Source organism: Musa acuminata, chromosome BXJ3-2 (assembly GCF_036884655.1).
Source record: "Musa acuminata AAA Group cultivar baxijiao chromosome BXJ3-2, Cavendish_Baxijiao_AAA, whole genome shotgun sequence".
In the NCBI taxonomy this organism is placed as follows: domain Eukaryota; kingdom Viridiplantae; phylum Streptophyta; class Magnoliopsida; order Zingiberales; family Musaceae; genus Musa; species Musa acuminata.
The window spans coordinates 20,923,536-20,944,728 of record NC_088350.1 but is presented as its reverse complement, the minus strand read 5'-3'; the positions used below and the strand labels follow the sequence as shown (position 1 = coordinate 20,944,728).

The window sequence follows — 21,193 nt, the reverse complement described above, 5'->3', positions numbered from 1 at the left end:
CCAATTTAACTATATTCTCTTGTCTATTTCTAGAATCACTAAAATTATATTTTATATATTCAATTTTAGTCCTATTTAGTCTAAAACTTTTAGTTTGTGGAGTTTGTCTCTGTAGCTCAAGTTTATAATAACATACACTATGGAGATCTATTATATAAGTGACTAATAAATTTATCCATTATCAATATGAAAATATGGAGATGTAATGTTGATTCTTAGTGTAATTCTATGTTAATAACATACTCATTATATAACTTCCATAATTATAACACTAGTAGCTATATTATCATACATATCTTTAATAATATTAATATAATTAGTTGATACATTTTTTTTCTCTAAAACCTATCATAATAAATCTCTAGGAATCCTAACATAGGCTTTCTTTAAGTAAAAAATATATATATAATTTTTTTCTCCCTATACATTTTTATTAACTATCTTAATGAATAAATAGCTTTTATGTTTCATCTTTCAAGCACAAAACCAAATTATTTTTTCAAAGATATTTATTTTAAACTTTATCTTACTTTCAATAACTCTTTCTAAAGTTCCACGGTATGACTCATGACTTTAATTCCTCTATAATTTGAATAATTTTGTATGTCATCCTTATTTTTGTAGATTGATACTACAAAACTCTTTATCTATTCATCGGGTATCATTTTGAATCTTATAATTTTATTAAATAATTTTATTAACTAAATTACTCTTGTGTTAACTAAACATATTCATACCTCAATAGAGATACTATCAATCCCACACTTTTAACTATTTTTATCTTATTTAATACTTCTTTTATTTCATTAGGTCTAATTTTATGAATAAATATATAATTATTAAATCTATCAATATTATTTATCATTAAATCTAAGCCATGTGTGAAATATTCATTAAATAATTTATAAAAATATTTTTTTTATTTTTATTAATCTCATTATCATTAACAAGTATTATTTAATCTATGTCTTTAATGCATTTAATATTACCTAAATTCCTATATTTTCTTTTTTTAATTTTATTAATTTCATATATATTTTTTCACTAACCTAATTTATTATAAAAATTATCATAAACTTTATATCTTATCATACTTATCATAAAAATTATATAACCCAAAAGTAATCGTTTTTCTATTGTGCCGCTCATCATGCCTTAATTTAAAATTAATTTTTATATATCTATTAGACCCTTATAAATTAATTTTAATTTTCTTTACTTCCAATATGGGACTAATATGAGGTATTACAATAAGTTTTTTTAATTATGAGCATTCCTTAAATTATATTATTTAAGTCTTTATAAAAATTTTTATTTGTTTGATCATCTAATTCGACTTCAAGGACATAAGTATTAATGATAATCAAAGCATCTTATCATTTTACAAATTATAGAACTATAATTATATCTTTAAATCTTTTTACATCTATAATATTATTCTTAAGATCCTTATAAATGATAATTTCTATATAATTTATGTGTTTACCTTTTTTAATATATCAAATTTTAAATCCAATATTATCAATCTCTCTCAACTTTTTCCCTACCTACTTAGTTTCTGATAAGAAAATAATATGTATTCTTTACTAATCTAACACTATGACTAACTTTTTTACTCTATGGTCCAAAACAATAAGAGAATTTTTGCTTAGGCACCACATTTGGACGTTGATGTGATGAGCAGCTTTCATGCAATCTTTTAGCTAATCATTTGTAATTTAAGATACTTAGATAGTAAAAGTGTCTCGTTTTACTTCCAGATAATAACCTAGCTTCATATTTAAATCAATTAAAATTTATGTTCATAAGATCTAACATAGTTCTACACTAGTTGTTAGTGACCTAACGCAATCCTTTATTTTTTTTCATATGAGCTTAAGACCGACATTGGCAAGATTCCTTGATAAGGTTAGTATTAGAAAATTAGGTTTATTACTTATAATTTTATAATTGATAAAACAAGATAACGAGAGTAATTCTCTTATAATAATTGTGATTTTATGTTAGTGCCTCTTATTCACATAAAGTTTGCTTCCTTGCAATATAATATAATTGGCAGCACAAGAAAATTTATTGATTATTCTAAGCCATCTTCTATGCCCTAACATGAGCCAATACAACGAGATACAACACCGACAATAATATGCCTAAACCATTTGGCAACCTAGAGAGCTTTTTTAAATCATTTTACTACTCTTGTAAAGTTGTCTTATGTCTTCATCTATCTATCTTACTCTACTAATCATAATTGTTCATTTCATCTAATTGGTGTGACCGTAGAACCTCCCTAGCATTGGCTATCCTTTTATGTTATCTTCAATTGTACATATGTCTAATTGTTCATAAATATATAAATTTCTTATTTCATCTATTCTAATGACTCTATGCATCTCTCAATATCATCATCTTTATAATAAGTTTTAAGAACATAGAAAAGTTGACAATATAACAGTCAAGACAACCTATCACACAATAATCACATAAAATATGTGATGTTTCTTACTTTTTCATTTTTTACATAGTACTTTAATTAAATATATAGTATATTCACCCTTCCCATGAATTATATATTTAACATAGCAAAACTTTTTCATTCAAGGAACTTTTAATTCCAGAAACCCTTAATCCATTAATTTTAACTATGCTGATCCTATTTAGTTTAAAACTTTTATTTTTAAGGTTTATCTCAGTAAATTATTATTAGACTCAATCTTTGGAAAACTCAATTATCACTAAGAAATTTCATTCTAATTATGCTTAGTTCATCTCCGATAAGAGATTCTCTTTTAATAGGAACTTTTATTATTCTAAAATGAGAACTTCATTCAACCTATCATCCATATACCATGTCATTGTATATGGATAAAAACTTTGAGTATAATTATTTTTTAATAATAATAAAAATTGCATGAAACTATTTTGCCTTTGTTCATTCACCCTCTCTGAAAGGTCCATAATATAGCTCACTAGCTTAATCTCCCATTAGTTTAAGCAAAATCGAACATCTTCCTTGATTTTGAAATTATGATTAATAAATTTTATTCTTTAATCATTGAGAATTTTTTAATTTTTAATTTTCTATTATATAAACTAGCCAATCAAACTATATCCTAAGACAATAAAATGAAATATTCTCTAAGGATCTTAAGACACATAAGTAGAAAAGAAATTGTAGCTTATAATTTGATCACATGAATTATTCTCGAATCCTTATTTAACAACAAACATATATGACTATGAATTACTAGGATACATATTTGATTAACAGCTATGTGACTGCACCCATGTAAAATCATGATCACAGAAAGGATCATGATGATCCACATCATTTTGTTCGAGCTCATAATAATAAATAAATCATATATAATATGAGTGACTTGACTTAGTATAAGGCTAATCTCAACTAGTTGTATTACAAATTTTAAGCGTGGAACAGATAAAGGACTTACCTTGATTACCTTCACATTATATGGATTATCTAAGTATTAATATTTAATTAAATTTGAACCATGCATAAAAAGAAAGAAGCTAAATCATATAGTGAGCCATGCATAAAAAGGGATCCTAAGAACTAGAAATTATGTTAGATTATGTGCCTTCTTTAATTAGATAAGATATATTATAATTTAAATTAAATTTTGATTATAATTATTGATTAATAAATTTTACTTATTATAAAATTTCTTAAGAGATTAACTAGGAGGACTTTCCTAGTTATTTATTCTAAACCCTCTACTCTCATCTATAAATAGACAATATTTTCTAGAGACTATATACCATATGATATGACATGACAGGATCAAAATTATTCATATATTCTAATCTCCCTTTAATTTATATTTCATCGCTCATAATAATTATATGAATGATAGAAAGAGATGAGAAGACTAATTTAGTTCTCTTTACAAATTAATATTGTTATATTCTTTGGATTAAACAATGAAGTACATTCTACAAATCAAATAAAGTTCAGAATGACATCTTAAGTTATGCATCCTAATCTTGATATATTGTTATTTGATTTTATATTTTAATATTAAATTTATTCTATATAGAAATATGATTATGACCTTATACTTATAATTGGTAATAGCAACAGGAACTTAGGAATTTATAATAGTGAGAACTTTTCCGATGGATCTTATGGACATATATTATATTTATATAATTTCTAAAAATTTAATTTCTCTATCTAGAATTGATTAGTTAAAATGTTATCTTTCTTTTTGTAATGGTTAACTCAGTATATTTATGATTTAATAAAAGTTTATTTTAGAATTCTATATAATGATTTATACATAATTCATTTGAATTGAAGTTTGCAACAATATTAGTGGCCCTATAATCAAATGTTGGATTGAAACATACTTTCAAAAATGAGAAATCTTTCTATCTTGTAGACAAATATTCGAGATATATCTTTAAGAAAAGAATTAAAAGATTAGTAAAGAATAATACTTTAGAGGTTTTAAACTATAATGATTTTAATATTTGCATAAATTATATTAAAAAAGTAAAGTAAATATATAAATAAAAATATCACAAGAAGTAAAGAACTCTTTGATGGTATCCATACTAATATTTACAAACCATTTCATATTCGTTGTTTCAGTGGAAAAAGATATTTAATCATGTTCATAGATAATATATCAAGATATGATTATGTGTATCTAATATATGAAAAGTTTCAAAGTTGATATTCTAGATGTGTATATAAATGAAGTCAATAGATAATTAGATAAAAAAATTAAAATTATCAAATCTAACAAGGGTTTATGGTATATATAATAAGTTAGGTTAAAATCTTAATCATAAGATTCCTTGAAAAGCGACATACTTACGCTCATTATATCTTACCCAATATACCATGATAGAATAATTTTGCTAAAAAATAAAATCATACTATTATAAAAATAATTAGAAGAATGATGAGTTATTTCTTTATATCCGAGTCAATGTGAGACGAAACTCTTATAATAGTTATCTATATCTTGAATAGGATTTCTAGTAAGTCAATTCCATCAACTCTATTTGAGTTATGGATTAACAGAAAACTCAATTTAAGACATTTAGATATTTGAGATTGTTCTATAGAGATAAAAGTCTTCGATTCACATAAAAAAAATCCAATAACTATTTTTGGGTATGTTATTAGTTATTTAAAAAAATCCAAGTGATATAAATTTTATTATCTTAATTATAGTTTAAAGATAGTAGAATATAATAATATAAGATTTAAAAATATATATAAATATCAATATAAGTGAAAAATCTCAAGATTAATTTTGATATAGATGAGATATATGTTGATGGTCCTTTATTATTTTTTATTCGAGTGGTCGTGGTTCATCAAATCACTGAGCAATAAAATAGCATTACTGAATCCAACATAATGTCATCATTGATAATCTTGTTAAACAACTATAATCGATAATTTTAAAAAGAACTTAAAGAAAAGAGACATATCATTTCTAATGATTATATAGTATATTTATAAAAATCAAAATATGATATAAAATTAAAAGAGGACCTATATCATTTTCAAGAAAGCAACAATTCTGAAAGATAATATAATCTAATAAAAGAAGAGTTAAAATCAATAAACCATAATGATATCCATGAACTTATTGAATTGTCTAATAACTATAAAAAAAGTCAGTTGCAAATTGGCTTTTAAGATAAAATATAAGTCAAACGATAATATCAAATGATATAAGATCAAACTTATGATCAAACAAATTTCTTATAAATAAAACATTGATTATAATATGATAATTTATCTAATTTCTTAAAAGACTTGTTGAGAATCGTTGTGACATTAGTAGTGTATTACGATATTAAGTTACATTAAATAGACATAAAAATAATATTTTTGAATGGAGATTTAGATGAAATAATCTATATATAATAACTCAAATGATTCATAGAAAAATTAATAAAAAGTTGGGCTTGCAAAATTAGAAAGTCCATTTATGACCTTAAACAAACTTTCAAACAATAATATATAAAATTTCATGATACCATTACTTTCTTCATATTTCAAAAAAATATTATTGATCAATGTATATATCTAAAAGTTAGTGAGACCAAATTTATTATATTGGTTATATATATATATATATATATATGATATTTTGCTTGTCAACAGTGATTTTTGTTTATTGTATAAAACTAAGATATTTTTTAATGAGAATTTTAAGATAATTGATATGAATGAAACAACTTATATTATTGGTATTGAGATATTTAGAGATAAATCTCAAAAATTACTATGATTGTTTTATAATAGATATATTGATCAAGTCTTTAAGAGATTTAGTATATGACTTTGTTCAACTAATGATACACTTACTACTGGAGATAAAAAATTCAATCAAAGCTAGTTCCCTAAGAATGACTCAGAAATGAATTAAATAAAGGATATAATTTATGCATGCATAGTTAAAAATCTATTATATACTTAAATACGAGATTGAATATTAGTTTTTTATTGAATATCAGATAGATACTAGAGCAACCCAAGAATAAAACATAGAAAATTATAAATAAAATGATAAAATATCTATAGGAGATGAAATACTATACACTCGCATATAGGAGTATAGATTAAGTTGAAGTGATGAGATATTTTAATGTTGATTCTATAAATTATCTCAACCATAAGAAGTCCACTAAAAGATTCATATTCATATTAGTTAAATGGACAATTTCTTGAAAAAATACAAAGTCATCATTTATTGTATCATGAATAATAAAAAATAAATTTGTGATGTACTATAAAACTATAATTCAAGCTTTATGATTACGAAATTTAATATCATGTCTTTGTGTAATTAATTCAATTGTTAGACTACTAAAAATATTTTTTTTATGATAATACTATTATATTTTTTGTCTAATAATAACAAACACTCTAGTGATTCCAAACATATTGAGATAAAGTACTGGTAATTAAAGAAAGAGTCCAAAAATAATAATTACCATTTTGATGATTATTGATCCATTTATAATACTAACTATAAATGTCTGAAGTACGCATTGGAATTGAACTTGTGAACAACTCATAAGAGATATGATGATGCAATCTTAAGTAATATTACTATTAAAATTTTTTATTTATTTACTTAATTAAAGTTCTTTTATTTTTTTATCTTATATATATATATATATATATATATATATATATATATATATATATATAATAGTAGAATGTGATAATAAGATTATCTTGACAAGATAAATTATAGAGTATATTAAGAAAGACTAACAATATCGTGAGACATAAAAAAATATATAATATTGATGATATAAAACTGTTATGACTCGTATTGGTAGTCGAATGAGGTATTATTGTACTTATTGGCTTATTAGTCTATTTTAAAATTTATTATCATGTGTAAAATATTTTTTTAAAAAATTAAAATATAATTAGATAAAATAATTTTTAAATAAAATTTTATTTTATTTATTTTAATTTAATTTTATTTTATATCTTACTAATTAATTGATAATGTATGAGAATGTTAAATCATGTGGCTCTATTTAATTATGTAAGATATATTATAATTCATATTTGATTTTAATTATGATTATTGATTATTAAAAAGAAAGCTTACTTATAGTAGAATTTCTTAGAAGATTATAAAAAAGCCTCTCATAATCACTAATCATAGACCCTCTACTCTCATCTATAAATATACAAGGCCTTTTAGGACTACATATGGTATAATATGACATGATCGAGATTACTAATCTATTCTTGTTTCCCTTTAATTTTTATTTCATTATCTATAATAATCCTATCAATGATATATAGAGATGAATGCAACTATAGTTCTCTTGATAAATCTATGTTAATATATTCTATATACTGAACTACTAAGTACGTTCTGCAAATCAAATTAAAACATTCATAATAACATTCAAATATACATATATAATATTGATCTATGATTATTTAATTTCAGTTCTTAATATTAAATTTATACTTATAATCCTTTACTAGTAATCTCAAAGGGGTATCGGCAATATACCTTCTATATCTCTATCGGTTCCAAGTCCCCAACAAGTACTCTATCATCTATTGCCATCGTTGCCATCATGGACTGTGGGAGGAGTTAGGAGTTAGATCCGAAGGAGCTTAAATATATCTAGCACATTACAAATGATGGTCCAAGTTAGTTTAGTCATTCATCAATTAATAACTTTTTTATGGACTCATAAATATATCTAGGATATTACAAATGATGTTTACTATAAAGTTCTGTAAAGAGCAAATTATGAATATGATCTTATGATGATCTATTATAGTATTACAAGTCAAATTAAAGTGAGTCCAATATGGAAAATGATGCTCTAGTAAGTATATGGTGTAAAAAAAAAAAAAATCTTTATATCATCTCTAAAACCAATAAAAAATATGTGTTATATTTTTTCACTCAATTCTCTCTCTAGTTGGTTCCATTTTACTTTCCCACTATCTCTCTCCACCATACTTCTCTATCACTAGTATCATCTTTGTAGTTTGTTAGTTCCAACTCATTTATATTCACCATCATAATATTATTTTAATGTTGATACTCTAATGGACGTAGTTTAGATTTTGGAGGCCTTATTGTAACATCAAATTTAGTATCCTAGGTGGATAAAGGCTAAGATTAATTTATGAAGATTGTCAATAATATGGGTTCAAATATTTTAGTTAATGATATGCACTTGTCAATTGTCTTATGAGATTGAATCATGATAATTAATATTAATTACTATAATATTAAGACATGATGAAAGACTTGAAGATTGATATCAATCAATTTAGTATTAGATATATGGATGACTTGAATAAAAAAAAATACTCATGGATGAGTCCTAATATATAAATATAGTGTACAAACATCTCATAAAAAATAATATATAGAGTTTTTTGTTACTATGATATATATGGATAGATTTTTTGAATGTTTGTGTTATTATATTATCTTATTTTTAATAAATTCTGGTTTTATTTTTCTTTAATTTTTAGTGGATTGCAATAGAATTCTTTATTATATTATCTTATGTTTCTCTCTCTTCTATTGTCATAATATTATTAATCATCGTATTATTTTTTAAAATGAGATTCATAGACAAAAATATATATTGATAAAATAATTCATAAATTGAATATGTAGTGAAATATAAAAGTTACTCTAGCCATAGTTGTTCAAAAATAAGATTTAGAAGAATAATATTTGATTCCTTGAATGATGCACTAAAAATAATAATATATTCTATCTAGTTTATACCTTATACAACTTAAAAGATATATATATATATATATATATATATATATATATATATATATATATATATATATATATATATTATATACCTTGATGTGTAGCCATATACCCTTACGAAGGATGGACAAAGGATTCAATTCAATATAATTATGAAATGCTTGATGCTTTTATCATTTAAGATAACCTTAATGTATCAATATTTTCTTTTATGATTAAAAAATTATTTGATCATCAATGTTATATAATTTCTATCATCATTATTATCATAACAATAATACATTTGAAACTATTCAACCATGTATATTGTAGTGTTCCAATAACCATTGTAATTTTCAATAAAATAAATCTATTTAATGAAAAGTTGACATGTGGAACTGAGATTAGCTCTATAAATTATATTGAAGCTTGGTCAGCTTAGCTCTTACATCATTAGATCAAAATGAAAAGATTTACATCAATAAATTTTATACCTATCCCTATTTATAAGCTCTTCCTTAGCAATTTATTTCAATATTATATTAAATAACTTCATTATCTTAATTAATTATAACAAATTTAATTTCTATTTTATAATCAATTTAATTATAAAAAATAATGCGACCAAAATTACAATCATTATTATGAGATTGAAAGACTTCAAACCGACCCAACCCACCCAAACCTTCCTGCAAACTGTTGAAAGCATATATCGTGTCCGTTGGATCCAAATCCGACGGACAGAAAGTAGCGCTCGGCATTCTAGGGTTTAAAAGCTCCCCCTTATATATACCGTCTCAGCCGCCGCCGCGTCTGCCCTTCCCCTCACTCTCGCTGTCTCGGTGAGTCTTCGTCTGCTTTCCGCCCCCGAAATCGCCTTCGTGATTAAGATCTGCGTGTTTCCTTTGATGTCGCCTCGATCATATCTATTTTGTTCGAATTGTTTTGCATGCCGTTTAGATTTTGATGGCGTAGCTCATTTATCTTTGTGTTTTGGTTGAAGGATCGGAGGAGGGGACCGATACACATTCAAACAATGAGGTATTGTGGGTTCTCATAAGTGGTTTTCTATTGATATCATGTTGCACGAAAGAGTAGTCGTTGTTGATGTTCTAAGGACTCTACGTGTAGTGCAAATGGTTCATTCTATTGTTTATGTTCTGGAGAATTTAGGAGAAGTAATCATCTGCGTTTTTTATCGGATCGTCACACTGAAATACTTTATTCCGTAATCAAGATGTGTCAACAACTACGAGCAGAACCAATATGGGCTTTTGCTAGTTCATATCTATCACATTCTTAGCATTTTGTGGTTATCTGCATGTTGTAGTTTCCTAGTTGTTCATAATGTTTGTTCTGATTTATGAGACAAGAAATGTGTTTGTTGTTATCAGGTATGGTTCCATAAAATCTTACTATGTTGGTTGATGCTTGGCCTGGTAGAAGTCCTTTGTGCTTGACGTTTGCATCATATATCAATGTTCTGTTGATTGAGGAAGACAAGTTTGGCCTTGCATTTTTGCTTATCCTTATTTAGAGGGGCTTTTTTTTCCCTTTATTTGAATCTTTTAAATTCGATGTGAAGCTCCTCTGTTTTGTTACATCAGTTGTTCTTTCAGTATAAATTCAGATAAAATCATACTGTTGTGTTGCATGACAAGATGATCTTTTGTTGTCTTCTTACCTTCTATTTGTGTTGAAATGTAATTTGTTGGTTACTTTATTTGAAATTATATATTCATTTTGGCAGTGGGTTTGAATTACCATATTTGTTTATGTACTGATTACTTTACAGTTTCTGTAGTACAAGTTCATCTTAATGTTTCTATCATGTTGAACTCACCTTTTCAAATATGTTGTTGCTGCACAGCAAATTGCAGAGTGATGTTTTGAGGGAAGCAATCTCTCAGGTTGTTGGTGATTCTCGGGAGAAGAAACGAAAATTCACTGAAACAGTTGAGTTGCAAATTGGGCTGAAAAACTATGATCCTCAAAAGGACAAGCGGTTCAGTGGATCCGTGAAACTACCTCACATTCCACGTCCGAAAATGAAGGTCTGCATGCTTGGAGATGCTCAACATGTTGAGGAGGTAAAGCATATAGAACTTTGTGTTACCCTCATCAATTTCTTTTGTACAGGAATTGTTCAAAAGGTGCTGTTGTAAAGTTGTCCTGACCATTGGAGTTAGTGTTTGTATTACTGTGAGCGTCAAATGAATCTATAAAAGTGTACAGATCATTTAGGCAATTCCAAGTTCACCTTAGATTCAAATGCTGGAAGAGCATGTCCACTATATCTTGTGTTCAACTGTCAATTTAGTAATGCTGGTCTGCTGATTAAATAGGTGGCAGTTATCTGGAGTATTATGTCTACTTCACTATTCATTTTGATTACATATTTATGTGCCATATGCATGTAATAATTTGGACAAGTATTCCATTCTGATTGTAGCCGCTATTAGTACAATCTACATGATGATGACATGAGCAGGACATTTTAGATCCATTTTCACATTATCTCGACACTGAAACATGGCCCTTTGTGAATTCATTCTCCTGCAAATTTTTAGAAGTTCATTTATGAGCTTGTGGACTCAGACTGAAATGCTTGTCTGATTCTGATTCTTGTGTTCTCATTTGATTGCTGTAAGTTGTATTAATGATTACTTTTGTGACCTCCAGGCAGAGAAAATTGGCCTTGATTATATGGATGTTGAAAGTTTGAAAAAGATGAACAAAAACAAGAAGCTGGTTAAAAAGCTTGCAAAGAAATACCATGCTTTCCTAGCATCAGAGGCCATCATCAAACAGATCCCTCGTCTTCTTGGCCCTGGTCTTAACAAGGCAGGCAAGTACAATTTGTTATAACTTTAACTGCATGATCAGCGAATGCTGCACAATATGAAATGATCATAACAATGTTCATTTACCATTTTTTCAGTTTTTTAGTTGCATTTTGGTTTGAGAAATAAATATTATTGTCACGTCTAACACAGCTAAATATGCTAATCGATTGGTATCCACCCATGAGTTAGCTGGCTAATGAATGTTAAATTAAGAACAAATATAAGTCTCGGTTAAAAACAGTTATTACATTGTTTTAGTTGGATAATCTGTATTTGGCAAGTTAGACAAAAGCAAATATGATATACTGCAATTATTCATTTTGTTGAAACCCTAAATAACTTTTTGGCCCTTTGGATGTCTTATTCACTTTCGATTGTGTTGCTTGTTGGAATGAAATTTTTGTTTGTGTTTACATATGAAAATAAAACAGACTTGTGACTGACATTGTCATCCGAGAGATTGTTTTTGGGATTGATTGTAATGATCTCAAATATATGCTCGTGTTAATTTATTTGGGATTGACAATCTATTCCTATATATGCTCTTGTGTGGAGTACTTTTTTGTTATTTTTGTCTCCTAATACAAATTTGAATTTGTTTTGCAGGGAAATTTCCCACATTGGTTACTCACCAAGAATCTCTAGAGGCTAAAGTTAACGAGACAAAAGCAATGGTGAAATTTCAACTCAAGAAAGTTCTTTGCATGGGCGTGGCAGTGGGTAACTGTGCCATGGAGGAGAAGCAGATCTTTCAGAACGTTCAACTCAGCGTAAATTTCCTCGTGTCTTTGCTGAAGAAGAATTGGCAAAATGTGGGTTCCTTATCATCCTCGTTAGTCTATTTTTTAAAGATGCAACTTTTTTCGTTATTAGAAATAATCAAATAATTTTTTATTGATGCTTATAGAACTTAATCTGCATTTTGTGGACTTGTTTAATTTTGATCACTCACTAATAATATTGTGTCATTACATGTTCCATCGCTGACTCTGGTGTGTTCTTGCAGGTGAGATGCTTGTACCTGAAGAGCACCATGGGGAAGCCATACCGAGTGTTCTAATCGGCTGATCGATGAATTGGAAATTCTACTTTCTTTTCCAATTTCTAGTTTTTTTTGTTTATTTTGCAGTATTAAAGGACTGAGGTTATCAAGTTAGGCATATTTGAGTCTTTAAATCAATTCTTTGTTTGGTGCAGCCACCGATGAGATACTTAGGTTTTATTGCATCCGTGTGAGCTTCTTGTGGCGTCTGTTCTCTTCCTTTTTGCAGTTAATTGTGACTGACCTCAGTGATTTTATTTATCGTTATGAAATGATAAAAAAATATCTTTATAATAAATATAACATCTATTTAGTTTTCTCATACGGAAAATAATAGGGATTACAAATTCTCTCATGATAAAAATTATAAGATGGTTGTTAGAACAATAATATTTTATCGATTTAAATGTTGAACAGTTAAGAAACCAAATATAATTTATATTATTAAAAATATTTTTATTTATGAATAATTAAATGATATGAATATGTGCTGAAAATTTTGAATGATAAATTAGTATATAAATGTTATGAAAAGAGATAAAAGAAAATTAAAAAAATAATAAATACTATAAATAAAATTTTAAAGAGATTCATGTAACGGACGCAGATAGTGGAAACCTGTTTGTTATTGTTGTTGCACAAATTGCCCCCTCATCTACTCTGAAACAACGAGCGCTCTCCCGCCACCGCTGCCTCACCCCACGACGCTGCACGCCTCCTGGACGATAACCGCGCCATCGCTCCCGGCGCCGGCACCACGGGTGGTTGCTCTCTGGCTGATACCCCCCTCACCGTCTTCGCCGGGATCATCCTCGGCGGCTGGGTTGATCTCCTCTCCCCTTGCACCTGCTGCTGCTCCTCCTCGGACGCCCCCGGTCCACAGCCGCCGCACCTAAAGATGGCCGTCAAGCCGGCCCAAAAACCTCTAGCCTTCCGATCCTTCACCGGCCTCCGCCGCTGCTCCCGCTCAGGTCCTGTATCCGACAAGACCTTGCCGAGCCACGACACCTTCGGGGACGCCGGCTCTGACTTCGACTCTGGCACCGCCAGATTCCTCCCTCCTCTTCGCTTCCTGGGGAAGATCCGGCTTCGTGCGGGCCGACGGTATCCCCGCCCGGCGTAGCCCGAGGTCTGGATCTTGGCGGGGAGGCCGATAATGGGCGGCTTCGATGGGGCGTTCATGGCGCCGGAGAGGCTTTCGGAGCCGGACCGGGACTTGGGCTTGGCCTTGACGGACTTAGGGTTTGTAAGACCCCTGGTGGAATCCATGCGGCCATAGTCGTGGTAGATGAGCCCACCCCCACCGATCGCCGGCAGTGGACAAACCTCGTCCACCTCCTCTCTTTCGCCATCGGGTGGAGTTCCGCAGGCGACCTTGGTGTCGCCGCCGCAGAGAAGGGTCTCCAGCTCTACTTGGCGCATCGCACGAGATAGGGAGGAGTGAGAGAGGAGGGCGTCGAGGCGTCGAGAAGGAGGAGGGACGGAGTCTTAAAAGTGGAGACGAGAGATTGCACTCATCGCACGTACACGGTACGTTCTCCTTCGTTGGCCGTATCCTCTCGGACACGCATCACGCACCACTTCAAGGAATCATTAATTTGATTAGGTGCGCTCTCCGTCAAATTCAATGGATATAGGGGTTTAAAGAAGTCAAAGTAGTTTTACTTTTTGTTTGATAAAATTATATATATATGTATGATTTCAATATTTGGCATAATTAAACAGTTTTTTATTCTTTAAAAACCTTATGACCCTAATTTTTTTTAACATGACAAAAATATAATCCTAGTAAACTTATGGTAAGTTCAGGAGCTATAATTACATAATTCAAGCAAAATTTAAATTTTTTAGGTATATCTTTATTAAATTTTGGAAGAGTTATCGTCTTTATCAATTATCTTTTGAAAAAATAAAATAAAATAAAAATAAAGTATATCAATTAGCAATCTGAATTAGAAGCACAAAGTCTCAATAGATGGGCTGAGGGGATTCTGTCAAGTCAAAGGATGCGTTGCAAGGAGTTGGAGTTGTTTGACCTCAGCACAAGGTCAGAATCCTAGAAATCACATTGCACGAATCATGACCGTCAAGTCAAATAATCTCATATTTGATTCATACCATGTCCCATAATAATGTATGTGGGTTATAGTTTGGATTAGTATAAGTTGTTATGGCGAACATTATAGAAGTTGCAATTGTTTTCATTAAAATTGCTCCCTTTACTGAGAAAGACATGAGATGAGGACTGCCACCAAAGAGATGAAATGCCGGTCAGCAGTAAAATTTCACGTAGACTACGCAGTTAGAAATCTAAAGAGCCACGTCTGGTTCGAATTAACCATCCGATCATCGAAAGATAATAATGCTTTCTTCTTTCTTGTTGGATGCCTCTTCACATAGAGAGAAAAAGGAACACGGCCTCTCTCTTCCCGGTGAAAGGGATTCGGGCTTTTGTACCTCTGGGCTTGTATGCTTCTTCTAAAGTTGGGCACTACGGATATAAAAGGAAAAGTGAAGACGTAAAGGTCGCTGTTAAGTTCTTCCAAGGCTCGTAAACTCCGGTTAGTATCTAAACTTTGACACTCGTAAATCCATTATTGGTGTTGAACCAATCTGATTTTTAAGACGGATCTCATGGTCACGTTACAGATATCAGATTGTGCTCTTTGTACCACTTAGCAACTAATGTTTGCGTAAATAAATTCTGAGTTTATCAAAATCGAGATTAGGAGATCGGTAGTTTGGGTAAAAATCTTGTAAAAAATAATTATATCAGGGGTATATCTAATAAGACTCTTCTTAATTTTTAAAATTAGTAAGAAGTTCAAATTATTTGATCAAGTGTCAAGTACTCAAGATATAATAGCTAGAGAAGGGGAGCTCCTTTCAAATCATATGTAGTGAACTTTTTATAATATAGAATTTATTGGATTGTGGTTGTGATTAAAGTAACCCTGAATCTAAAAAACATAAGGTAATAAATGGTTGAGTCAATTTCCATCTACTAATTTCCGCAGAGTTGGTTGCCACATCATCCGATGATATTGTCCATCTATATCAAGGTATCAATCATACGGTGAAGAGATATCATCCATGTAATTATGAGGTGTTGGCCATGTGATATTGAGTGTCGGTCACATGATGTTGAGGTGTCAACCATATGACATTAAGATATCGATATTTTTTTTTATATCATTATTTTCACATCAATTGTCCCCTTCCTCGATGAGTATAGTGGAATCGAGGCATGATAAGACTTCAGCTTATTAGTGGATCATGAAAAACTGGTTTAACAATCATATCACAAAAAGGAGTGCTTTGAGTTGTTTCAGTAGCTTGTTATTGACAGGAGCACTCGGGTCATCTCAATCACGTTGTCATCGAAAGGAGCACTTTTGATTATTTCAACTGTATTATCATCGAAGAGAGTGCTTCGAGTTAGTTTGGTTACACTGTTATTAGATAGAGCGTGGGTCATTTCAATCATGTTGTCATCGAAGGGAGTATTTTAGTTGTTTTAACATGTTATCATTGATAGAAGCACTTCAAGACATTTTGATCACATTATCGTTGAAGGAAGCATTGTTAGTCATTTTAGTCATACTATCTTGAAGCAACACTTTAAGCTATTTTGATCACACTATCATTGGAGAGAGTGCTTTGACCATTTTCAGTCACATTATCATCGAAGGGAGCACTTTAGGTGTTTCGATCGTGATGTTAAAGGGAGCACTCTATACCGTTTTGACCATGCTATCAATGAAGGAAGATCATTGAATGTGATGCTTTGGGTCATTTCAATCATATTTGTCATCAAAGTTTTAGGTCATTTCGATTATGGTACCATCAAATGGAGTATTTCATGTTACTTTAGTTGCACTGTTGTCAAAGATAACACTTTATGTCACTTAATTATGTTATCATCGAAGGGAGTATTTTGGACTATTTTGATCACACTATCATCGAATAGAGAGCTTCAGTTCATTTCAACTTCGATGTTATCAAAAGGAGCGCTTTGGATAATTTTTATTACATAATCATTTAACATAGTGCTTTCGATCGTTTCGATCATGTTGTCATTGACGGGAGTCGTTGGGTTGTTTCGATTGCGTTATTAATGTAAGCAACACTTTTGGTCATTTTAGTCATATTGTCATCGAAAGTACTTCGGGCCCCCCCCTTTTTTTTTATTGTCATCGAATAGAGTGTTTTGGGTAGTTTCGGTCGCTATCATCAAAGGAAGCACTTTGAGCTATTTTATCCACACCGTTATTAAGTGAAGCGATTTAAGTTATTTTGATTATACTATCATCGTAGAGAGCGATTTGGGTTGTTTCAATCGTGTAATCATTAAAGGAAATGCTTTGGATCTTTTTGATCAAATTGTCATCACAAGGAGTGCTTTGGACCGCTTTTAGTCTTGTTGTCATCCAATGAAGCACTTGGGTCGATTTGATTGTGTTATCAACAAAGGAATGCTTTAGACTATTTAGGTCGAAGGGAGCACTTTAGGTTGACTTAATCACGTTGTTATTAAAGGGAGTGCTTTGGTTCGTTTCTGCCACGTTGTTGTTCAGTTGAGGACTTATGGCAAATTCTTGTTGTTATTAGGGAACACTTCTCGAGTAATTTAGCTTGTGTTGTTATTGAGAGATACTTCTAGAGTCATTCGACCTCCATTGTTGTTTAAAAATGTATTTAGACCAAGTCGATTATGTTATCATCCATGTATGCTTTAAAATAATATAATATTAATATTGTTTGGAGATGTATTAGGACCAAGTCGATTATGTTGTAAAAGGATACTTCTTAACTAGATTTGGTTGCATTATCGTATGGCATACTTTATGGTTCGATCGCATTATTATAGAAGAATGCTTCTTGATCGATTCAATCACATTATTACGAAGATTCGACTATACTGTCAGAAGTTCTCCCCTCAAGTGATTCGATCGTGTAGAGCTACTTCTTTGGGGGTTCAACTATGTTAGTGTTAGGAACCATCTATTCGAGGGGTTCAATTATATTGGTACAGGGAACCATATCTTTAGAGGGTTTAATTATATTGATGTGATGACCAACACTTCATGTAGCCTATGTTATTGTTAGCATGATGCAATTGCTGTACTTAGTATTATTGCTCAAACCCAATGGTAACTCTTGCGCTAAAATAGTTTGTGACATTCTTTTATTAAGCTCTTCCTTTCGCATCATTCTATTAAAGCAGAGCCTTGATTGTCCAACATATTGAGAGGATTCAAAGCCAATCTTAATTCAAGTATGCGTCAGTCATAAACTTAATATCAAGAGTTAGAGTGAATTTGACAAGAATCCTGAAAAACAAAACTAAATTCGGGGTGTACCCAAAAGACCCATTTGATGCTACTTCAAATATTTTACCAAGGGTGAAATAAAGATAATATTAATTAATATTTTACCAAGGGTGAAATAGAGATTATATCAATAGTTCAACATTTAAAAAAAATAATATTAATATTATATTATATTATTATAATGATACTTTCTTTATTGTATTTTTATAAATATCTATATATTTTTTGGATTAAATTATTATAAATAACTTAAGCATATGTAATTTATACTAGGTGTGTTAAATCTTGATTAGACTAATTGAAAGGATCATAGACATAACTATTGAAAATTCCGTAAAACGAATAATTTAAATAAATGATCAAAAAAAGTCTAAAAGACTCGATTTTATGATAATTGCTAATAATATTTAGACTTTATTAGAGTGTACAACTAGCATACTAGAGTATTTAAATATTAATTTAAATTTATTAATAAGTCATTAGTTGATATATTAATAAAAACACTGAAAGTTAGTATGATGGTATTTGAAAAATATAAGATTATATTCTCAATATGTTTGATAAGATTATAAGTTTAAGAATATTGAGCATTAATGTAATTAATTTTTTCTCATATAATTTATTCTTAATATTTTTTTTTCTTAGTTTAGCTAATTTAAAATTTACTATAATAAAATTAAGAATAAATAAAGCTTAAATGAGCTAACTAATATATAAATATGACCTTTGCATGTTTTGAATCAAAAGAAATCATTTTCTAATATTTGATAGGTTGATACTAATGATTTAACTCATGTTACTAATAATATAAATTTATTTTAATATGATAGCCGAAAGAGTATGAAATATTTATCGTTCTCAAGAATTATCATGATATTGTTTCTCTAGTTGTAAACTCCATATATTTATGATACCATAAAAATTAAATCTTAAATTATGTATTATAGTTTGTATAGAATTAATATAAGTCTTGAGTTTGTAATTGTAATCAAATATTAGAATACAATATAGTTTTATAAACTTCTTGCGATTATATATGCTTAGATCTATGGGTCATGTTTTCTATCTTAGTGAAAAGAAACATTTTAATATCTTTATAGATTACTCGTTCAGATATAATATCTAAGGTTTGAAGTTATTGGCATCTTTAATAAATAAATGAAGTTGAGAAATAATTAGATAGAAAAATTAATTTTTTTAACCTAACAAAGGTGATAAATTTTATAATAGTTATGATGAGCACGGTCATAATTATGAATCTTTTGTTAGATTCCTAAAACATGGGGTATTTAATATGTTTTACTAAGTATATTATAGGAGAATTAGTTTACTATAAGACGAAATCATATTTTTTATAGATATAGTTAGAAGCTTGATGACTTATTTTTTATACCCAAATTAATATGAGAAAAATATTTAAAGATAATTATGTATATCTTAAATAGGGTTCCTAGTAAGTCAATTTCATCAATTTCTTTTAAATTATGGATAAATAAGAAATATAACTTGAGACATTTACATATTTAGGATTGTCCTATAAAGATATAAAGATAAGAGTCTTCAATTCACGTAAAAAAATAGATTTAAGGATTATTTTTAAATATTTTATTATTTATTTAATTTTTTTTAAAGGGATATAGATTTTATTATTTTAATTATAGTATAAGATTAGTTGAATCTAGTAATCCAAGATTCTTAAAAAATAACGAGCTAGTGAGAGTAAAAATATCAAAATATAATCTTCAAATTAAGAAAATATAAGTTAATATTCTTCTATCATTTTTCAAGAGATTATTATTCCTCAAATCACGAAAGAATTGATACGTGTGAATAACAAACTATCGTTAATGAACTCTCGTATGATATTGATATCGTAGAAAATAATCTTGTAGAATAACAATAACTAATAGTTTTGATAAGATCTTCAAGAGAAGAAACCTGTCATTTCTAATTTTTATATGACATTTCTATAAGAATCAGAATATGATATAGAAATAAAAAAATATTTTATTTTTTCACTAGATATAAAAAATAATAATTCTGAAAAAAATGATATAATATAATAAAAATAGTGTTAAAATCAATAGATACGAGTAGTAATTAAAAATTTATTAAATTTATTAAAAATTATAAAAAGAGTTGACTAGATTTGTCATGATTTAATCCTAACTTGGTAATCAATAAATTTTAAATTTAATTTATTATTTAATAAAACTAGAGGTGATCTCGTGCACTGTACTCATACATAAAATTTGATTAATTCTTTGGGTATTTGTATTTGGTTTGAGTATTTACTTTTCTAATTTTGCTTGTCTCATATATATTAGTTTAAATAAATTAATAAATATTTAGATTTAATTTATGAATATATATTTTTTTATGAAAGATAAATGTTGGAGAGGGGATTGGAGCTCAAGATATCATAATATTCTATTAAAATCTTTATCAGCTAAGTCAACTGATACCTTCAAAAGTATATTAGATGAGATTTTAAATTTTTAACATAAGTTCGTATATTTCAAACCCTCGTTAGTCGGTTTGATGACGACTAAAATCATTATTAGGTCGGATAGTAGACTTGGTTCGAGATAAGATTCACTATTCATGTTTATCATCAATATCTAATCGAACAGTCATGAATTATCAGATAGAACCAATGGAACCCAACCCTGCATCCCAAGCTTGCACCGGCGGGATGAAACCGGGATGTTCCTGTCA

General features: G+C 28.9%; 1 protein-coding gene across 1 annotated transcript; it reads left to right on the top strand.

Annotated features, from left to right (window-relative positions):
- Positions 1-10,017: 10,017 nt before the first annotated feature.
- On the top strand, positions 10,018-13,351 carry LOC135631144 (large ribosomal subunit protein uL1-like). Its single transcript, XM_065138584.1, has 6 exons — positions 10,018-10,096; positions 10,258-10,295; positions 11,125-11,344; positions 11,937-12,102; positions 12,707-12,912; positions 13,107-13,351. The coding sequence occupies exons 2-6, from the start codon at positions 10,291-10,293 to the stop codon at positions 13,158-13,160; spliced, it is 651 nt and encodes a 216-aa protein (XP_064994656.1). The 5' UTR covers positions 10,018-10,096; positions 10,258-10,290; the 3' UTR covers positions 13,161-13,351.
- Positions 13,352-21,193: the final 7,842 nt, after the last annotated feature.